The sequence below is a fragment of the Diadema antillarum genome, unplaced genomic scaffold (genome assembly GCF_040938485.1).
Source record: "Diadema antillarum isolate AM-2024a unplaced genomic scaffold, OU_Dant_1.0 scf00000150, whole genome shotgun sequence".
Taxonomy (NCBI): domain Eukaryota; kingdom Metazoa; phylum Echinodermata; class Echinoidea; order Diadematoida; family Diadematidae; genus Diadema; species Diadema antillarum.
In genome coordinates this window covers 876,970-885,764 of record NW_027271039.1, presented here as the reverse complement: position 1 = coordinate 885,764, position 8,795 = coordinate 876,970, and the positions used below count along the sequence as shown (strand labels likewise).

At 39.6% G+C, this 8,795-nt stretch overlaps 1 protein-coding gene across 1 annotated transcript; it reads left to right on the top strand.

Moving 5' to 3' along the window:
- The first annotated feature begins 57 nt into the window (after positions 1–57).
- Positions 58–6,733, top strand: LOC139721791 (molybdate-anion transporter-like). The gene is made up of 2 exons (XM_071633115.1): positions 58–179; positions 4,817–6,733. The coding sequence occupies exon 2, from the start codon at positions 4,879–4,881 to the stop codon at positions 6,226–6,228; it is 1,350 nt and encodes a 449-aa protein (XP_071489216.1). The 5' UTR covers positions 58–179; positions 4,817–4,878; the 3' UTR covers positions 6,229–6,733.
- The last annotated feature ends 2,062 nt before the right edge of the window (positions 6,734–8,795 follow it).

Here is an 8,795-nt window from a genome sequence, read left to right as displayed (position 1 = left end):
GTCATAGGAGGGCGCTATATAAATAACTAAAAAAAACTAGTGTGTTATTGATGACGACGTGGCTTCTGCCTGCCTTGGTTGGAAAGGAAAGTAAGATTTCGACATGAAATTTTCGATTTCCACTTGCCAACGATGTTGATCTCAAACTATGAAGACATAGCTGGACAGAGTGGGTGAAGGTATTACAGTATTTCTAGTTAATTTATCAATCGTAGTTCTCAGCAGCTGCAGCAGTTTGAGTAGGGCCTATCTGCATTAATTGTCAGCTTCCATCGTTTGTATCTCTTTAGTATGGTCCCACATACTGATAATAATGTTACCCCAGCAGATCCTGTACAGAGGTACCGGTATTTAAACTGTAACTTGCCATGGGCCTATGGCTGCCGGCTGGCTGGCTGGATATGGATCTGGACAATTTATGTTGTCAAAGCTGATGAAGTTAAAGAGGGTTGTATAGTACATCGAGCTGTAGACAGGTACGGACCAACGGTATTTGCTAGATCCATTCATATTCTATCTAGGCCGCCTGGACTCGAGAAATAGATAGAGTCAAAATAATCATCGGGGATAATATTAATAATAATCATCACGTGTTTTTCATCGTCAATTACCATAACCAATATTAAGCAATATCCATCATGATGCAAATTTCAGAAATTGTGAATTCTTGACATTTTTGTGAAGGTCCTATGCTGTGTTGTGTGTGTGTGTCTGTTCTGTCTCTATCTGTGCAGTGTGTGTGTTCATGTATTCATGTGAGTTTGAGGAACTGCATTTCGCAACTGACTTTGAACATTGCAACCTGCCATAAATATTGACCATGTCAGTCCGGGAAACCCGCTCATGAGGACCGCTCCCGCGTACGAGGACTGCCCCGCCTCATGAGGACCGCCCCCACGCCTCATGAGGCCCGCCCCCACGCCTCATGAAGCCCCCTATTCACCAATGTGTGTTCACTTCTTATTCATCGATCATCTCACATCTGACGTATAAATTGTCGCAACTTTGCACGGTGATTTTTTGTTACACACACATGTCCACTATCCATGATGAAAAGAAGAAAAAATCCTGTCTGTTTTTTTTTTTTTTTTTAATTGAGTTTTAATCAACCGATGCAGAGCGCCCATCAAAACACGGGCGCCAGCGTGTTCGCACAATGTAAGACTGCCGCACCTACCATGCCTACCTACAGCGGCCTGATCCGACTAGTCGGATCAGGCCGCTACATTGTAGGTGTAACAGTCTTGCATTGTGCGAACACGCTGGCGCCCGTGTTTTGATGGGCGCTCCGCATCGGTTGATTAAAACTAGATTTTTGAAAAAAAAAAAAAACAGACAGGATTTTTTCTTCTTTTCATCATGGATAGTGGACATGTGTGTGTTAAAAAAAAAAATCACCGTGCAAAGTTGCGACAATTTATACGTCAGATGTGAGATGAATAAGAAGTGAATAGGGGGCCTCATGAGGCGTGGGGGCGGTCCTCATGAGGCGGGGCAGTCCTCGTACGTGGGAGCGGTCCTCATGAGCGGGTTTCCCGGACTGATGTATAGCTCTTGATCTTGTAGTCTTGATTAATTTTAAAAACTAAAGTCAAAGATATGTGATAGATGGCTAACTTTACACAGTAAACTTGGTTTCCTATTTGCAGATTTTAGAGGCCATGTTTGTAATGATCACTGCGAAGAATGAGTTGTTTCGACAAACAACATGAATTATGAAAGCCAAATTCAATACTGACAATATCTCTGCTTCTCGCTCTAGTCTCGGTTAAGATTCAAATTTATGTGAATGATTAAGTTATTTGTTATTTCATATTTTTGAAATGATTTTTGTGCAGTTTGTGCCGAATTTGAGAAAAAAAAATGAACGAACATGAATACCCCCCCCCCCCCCCAAAAAAAAAAAAAAAATAAAAAAAAAATTACGTTCCATATGCTGGACATGGTGACTTTCCATGTACAGTGCGGTCTGTATTATGGTCTTGTTGGAGTATGATCTACATACCTGTACTCTACAGATTGTTCATGTGCAGTAACAATGGGGAAGTTGAACTTTTACACGGGTATTTGCATCAAATTCAATTTCAATTTCAATTCAATTCATTTTATTTCCATATACTTCTCATTTATGGACATTATAACAGAAATCAAACAAGTTCTTTCACCTTGTAAACAACGTGCAAAACACAACAATATACATGGTAATAAGACAGTAATTATAATATGTAATAACTGGTCAAATTTGAAATTGAGATGGGGTTGATCAAAGAAAAGTATGGCGGGACCTACATGAAAGCAAGCTTGTTTGGCTGTAAGCCCCGAGTAATATGTGTTTGTGAAAAAGAAATGGAGAACGGATAGTAGGTAAGACCAGATGATGTAAGGGTGCCAAATAAGAAAAAACAAACAAACAAACAAACAAACAAACAAACAAACTAAATGTGAACTATTACTGTGACTGAGCTATCATTGGTTTCAGGAGTACAACATGTGTTGCATAATCATAAAACCTACTTTGGTATATACACTATAAACTGTTGTTGCATTAAAGCTATCGCTAGGATATCATCAGTAAGACACAAGAAGTAACATGTGCAGCTTTCAAGCCATTTGGTGTCCGCCGTCAAGCTCTATGTAGAAAGTTAGAGAGAGAAAGAAGGAAAGAGGGAAGCGAAGTAGAATGTGGAATTGATAATGATAAATTCGGAGACATCAAGACCCAAAATGGAATCCGCAGCGTGTTGACAAGAATGTTTGATCGGACAATAACATACCACAGTATTACATAAGACATTACAATCATTCAGTTTCTGCAAGATATGCACTCAGTAAAAACTCTTTTAATCTGCGTTTAAAGGAATATAAGGACGAGCAGCTTGTTATTTCGGGGGAGAGGTCATGCCAATACCTAGGGCCGGTATACATTATCGTTTTTTTAGCGAAAATTGTTCGAGTACGTGGAAGGTGAAATGTGTGACTTTGGCGGGTAGGATAATTATGAATCAAATAGTTTTTCCTGAACATGCGAGTGAAAACATCCGGTAACTCCTTGGCAGAAAATTGATGCCGACGTTGTAAACAAATAAATCTGATGTTTTCAGTATCCTATTTTTGAAAAATAAATCATTCGTGTGGGACAAATATCCAACATGGTTGATATTTCTGATGGCGCGTTTTTGAACACGGAACAGTATGTCAAGAAGATTTCTAGGTGCATTCCCCCAAACAAGAATACCATAATTAAGGTACGGTGTAATCAAAGCAGAATAAAGATTAAGCAGGATTTGACTTGGAAAAACGTTCTTCAGTTTATTAAGAACGCCCATATTTTTGGAAAGAATATTACTTAAATAACTGACGTGAGATTTCCAAGACAAATCACTGTCAATAAAAAGCCCTAGAAATTTTATACTACCAACTTGATTTAATTCAGTTTCATTAAACTTAATGTTACAAGAAGGGTTTTAAGACTGTTGCTAAAAAGCATACAGTGAGTTTTATCAATATTAAGTGACAATTTATTGGCGTATATCCAAGATTGCACAGATTTAAGTTCTTTATTCATTGTGTTAACAAGAGTATAAGGATCTCTGTGTGTAAAAAAACAGATCATGGCGTCGTCAGCAAAACATATAAAGGAAAGAATTGGCGAGGAACGTGGAAGATCGTTAATGTACAAAATTAACAATAGTGGGCCTAGTAAGGAGCCCTGTGGAACACCACATGAAATTAACTTTAACTGAGAATCACAACCATTTATACTCACAAATTGTTTTCTGTTTGATGAATAATCTCGAAACCAGTCCAAAGCCTTCCCACGTATACCATAATGTCGTAGCTTGTAAATCAAAATATCATGGTCAATTGTGTCGAAGGCCTTCGAAAAATCAAGAAAAACTCCCAATAGTGTGGGAGACATCATCTATAGCATGAGCAACTTTATGGATAAAAGAAAGTAAGGCATGGGTCGTACTGTGGTTTTTCCTAAAACCAAACTGGGAGTTACAAAAAACTCCACACTTTTCGAGAAATTTGTGTGTGCGCGTATATACAATTGTACCAACCTTTCAAGAAGTTTTGAAAATGAAGTTAACAAAGATAGGGCGATAATTTATCACAGATTCTTTTTGTCCTTTTTTTAAAAATTGGTACAACTTTAGCTAGTTTCATTTTTTGTGGAACTATGCCAGGTTAGATAACGATAAATTAGAAATGTGTGTTAATGGTGTAACTACTTCATTAATGATGTTTTTAAGGAGGAAATTGGTGATTCCGTCACATCCAGAGCTTTTCTTATTGTTCAAATTTTGCACGATATCTTTGATTTCTTCTTCAATGCTGGTTCGAAAAAAAGAGACTGCTGATTCTGGTCTTTTAAGAAGTAATAGAAATCAGTGTTTGAGTGTGGAATACTGCTGGCAAGATTAGGTCCTATGCTTACAAAGTATTCATTGAATACTTCTGCCACATCAGCTTGATCTTCAATATACTTATCATTATAGATAATATGCCTAGGGGGTTCAATGTTCTTTTTAGTGTTCAGCGCTTCATTTATCACCTTCCACGTACTCTTGATGTCATTTTTATACTTGATAAATTGCTTTGAAAAATGCATTCTTTTGGCTAAACGTATGGATGATGTAAGAACGTTGCGATAATGCACATACCGAGACCGAGTTCGACTGTTAGGATCTCTTCTGTATATAGAAAAGGGTATTTTTACAGTTTAATAGACCTACAGGAGAGATTTTGTAATCCAAGGTTTTTTTGGAACTTTTTAATTCTTGTCTTTTTTCCTTTAATTTCCTTACTGCAGGTTTTGGACAGCCAGTGTGTCAGGATTGTCAGCGTATTTAGCAAGCTATGAGAACTTAGAGAATGGCATACCTACACTTTGTGGTGTATAGCAGCTTTGGCTGCCTGGTAACACTTTGTGTGGCGCTGACAGTCGTCGCTAAACGCCTCGGGGTCCAGCAACAGAATACTGGAAACAATCCAACATTTGTGCAATTTCAGAGGAAGTACTTCATGGCATACTTTCTGGCTCTCGCTGCCGACTGGCTTCAGGGGCCGTACCTCTACAAGTTGTACAGCCATTATGGCTTCCTTGAGTCGCAGATCACTGTGCTCTATGTCTGTGGATTCGCAGCCAGCGTCATCTTTGGTGGCATGACCAGTACACTGGCTGACCGCTTTGGCCGGAAAAAACTCTGCATCACTTTTTGCATCGTGTACTCGGTGTCGTGTTTCATGAAGCTCTCGCGGAGCTATGGGCTCCTGATTATAGGCAGGATTCTGGGCGGAATTTCCACATCCCTTCTCTTCACCGCCTTTGAGGCGTGGTATGCCCACGAACACCTGGAAACCCATGACTTCCCCAAAGAGTGGCTCTCGGTCACATTCTCAAAGGCCACCCTCTGGAACGGCGTGCTCGCGGTCGCGGCAGGAATCATCGCCAATGTATTTGCGAGCTTTTTCGGATTCGGCCCCGTCGCTCCGTTTCTTCTCTCCATTCCCCTCCTGATGGTAGCTGGCGCCCTCGTTGCCACGGGTTGGCAAGAGAACTACAGCAGTCAGCGCGTCAGCTGCTCAAAGACTTGCGGAGAGGGTATGAGGCATATTCTCAGCAGCCGCCGCATGTTGCTCATTGGGGCCATGCAGTCGCTGTACGAGAGCGTCATGTACATTTTCATCTTCATCTGGACGCCCGTCCTCGATCCCTTCCGCCTCCCGCTGGGGGTCATCTTTTCAAATTTCATGCTCTGCATCATGATTGGCTCGGCCGTCTACCAGATCCTCACTGCCTTCCGCCAGTCGGCCGCGGTCCTGGTCAATGTGGCCATCGTCATCGCCCTCGTGTCGACGCTCATCTGCGTGGGCTCCACAAAGCCGCTGCACGAGCACCCGACCGTGTCGTACGTGGCCTTCCTTTCGCTGGAGCTCGCCTGCGGTATCTACTTCCCTGCCATGGGCTTCCTGCGGGGGAAGATCCTCCCCGAGTCGCACCGAGCCGGGATCATGAACTGGTTCCGCGTGCCGCTCAATCTAATCGCCTGCATTGGCCTCATGGTGCTCCACGACGATCCCACCAAGGCCGGCACGAGACACATTTTCATCATTTGCTCCGCTCTCTTAGCGCTTGCCCTCTGCTGTGGCCTTAAGTTTCGAGTGCTGACCAGAGACAGTCCCGAACTCATTGAACATGACACTGAAATTGAGACTGCATAACTATTTATGCTATTTATTGATGAATAGATGCTATAGAAGAGATAATATTGGGAATTGATAAGACCAGTTGAACTTTATATGAAGCTAGGCATAATAAAAATTGTTTCATATCAAGTAGAGCAAGTGTTACAAATTGAGATATTTCTCATATTTCCTCCAACAAAAAATAAGATTTACATAAATGCTGTAAAAGAATAATTACATTGTAATATAGCTATTTGTATGTGTATATTAGGTCAATGTGCTGCATCTGGCAAATTACCATCATCCTTTTATATAAATCCATAACATCTATTCCAAATTACTCTGCACTTTCGAAACATATTGATTTTTTATTGTCAATTCTAAATTCTCAGAGAAAGAAAAAAGTTTGACAGTGACAAAACTTTGCTATAAATAATGGTGTATCAGTCAGTACAGAGTTTTAACTTGGAGTCAGGATTCAACACTTTGGAGTGAAGTTGATGTGTATTAGAACCTTCATATTACAGGTGAATATTAAGATGTTCTGAGAATGTTGTTTTGCAATATCCATATATTTAACAAGACGGTTGCAGGAAATGCGAAGTGCATTGATCAGTGAAATCTTGTCTACTACGAGGTCAGACAAGATGGCTTACAGTATAGTTTTGTACCGTGGACAAGATGATGTCCCTCTTGACCAATGCATCTGATACAGTAAGTTCCAGTAAAAAGTTTCCTGTCATTGATACAGCTTATAGTGAAGGGGCAGTGCAACTTTACTATTACTACACTGAAGGTCTTCCTACTGTAGGTAAAGTCGGCCATCTACCAACATGTTATTGTTCCCATGATTAATGGACCGTATATTACATAGAGAATGTTTTGCACACTATAATTCCTGACATTGATGCGGCTTAGTGAAGGGGCAGTTCAACTTACTATTACACTGAAGGCCTTCCTAGTTTTTGACCATTATATACATGTTATTATCCCCATGATTAATGTACACTAACCCCAGATATTACAAAAAGAATGTTTTGCACACTATGGGGGAATAGATAGATTTGCAAGTGTCCTAACTTTGCTCATCTGTTAGAGATGTTGTCAATCATAGAGAAGTGGGTAATATGGGTTTTGGTTCAAAAAAAAAGAAAGAAGAAAAAGACAAAGCTTTTACACTTGTATCTATATTCAGTCTTTCATTATTTCCCAAATAATGAGCCAATTTTTGAGAACTGAATTCACTGAAAGGATGTGCTTGATGATGTAATCTTCATAGCTAAATATTCTGTTCTGACCCACATACATACATCATTATACACGACCAAATAAAGCAGTTTGTTTTATTACATAATGTAATCACCCAAGACAGTTTGGTGAGTCTACAATGTATTTGTAGCACCCTGCTCAATTTCAGTGTAGGGTGGGAACATGGTTATAAAGAGGTCAGGTACTATATAACCCAATAACAATGGTTGTTTTGAAGGACAAAGCTCTTCATATTTCTATGTTTTTGGACCCTGATATAGTGCAAAATGTGATAAATACTTGTAAGACAGTAAATGTCATGTTTTTAGTTCTTGTATTAGCAAGGTCCCACTGTAGCAGATTTATACCCATATTCAGATTGGCTGAGGTGTTGTAGCACTGATTTTCTTCTGGGAAATACAGCATGTCCTATCCTTTTCAATGTTTACAGATCATGTCACCTGACCAGGTGTGATTACAGGTATTATTTTTCATTTCTTGGGCATGTTTTTGTTTGTCTGTTTGTTCGCTTGTTTGTTTCTTTATGTTTGATATCTTGACACCTTGTTTCTCTAATAACCTGTTCAAGACAAGCAACTTCTCCAGTAACATGCATTTCCCATCTACAGTACATTGTTGTACTGTACACACCTGCCCAAGCATGCTGAGGAATAGTTTTCACTGGGGTAAATGCTCTACGATCTCTAAACAGGAATTCCTACTTAACTTAGTTTCACAGTGAACAACTCATGAGAAAAGTATCCTTTATAGTGAACATTCCGTTGAACTTATTTTTAAAACTATTTCGTGAACAGTTTACTGTCAACCTGCAAGTGTGCATGTACAACAGACTTTGCAGAGTACAGTATATCGTCTAGGCACTTCATGAGTGGTTCGGGTTTAATGAAGTGATGTTCGTACAAAGGTATTATGTTCATAATGGACACAGATGAAATTATAGATTGTACCTGTGATAAAGACACATTAATGTTTCGAAAGTAATAAATGTGCCCAGTTTATGTAATGTGTATGAGCGAGTGTTAATATACAATGGTAGATTTCAGTTTGTTGGTGTCTGTATGTTTGTGTGGTGTTAGAGTAGAAGCTCATCTCTATTGGAAATTCATCTGAAATTGGTGTTAAACTTAATTTTGATCTCAATACAAGATATTTCCCTCTGGAATTTTCAGCTGTTTACGGTAGGATGTACCATTAACAGCTGGTTATTATGGGGGTACAGTAACTTGTATTGAGATAAAAAGTTTAACACTAGTTTCTGTGTGTGGTGTTGTTTATATGAGGAGGCTGCATATCATTCGGCATACAAATATTGTAATGAATGTTTGAGTGCAATG

Coding starts and splice junctions, on each gene's coding strand:
- LOC139721791 (XM_071633115.1), top strand. CDS start 4,879: ATGGCATACCTACACTTTGTGGTGTATAGCAGCTTTGGCTGCCTGGTA.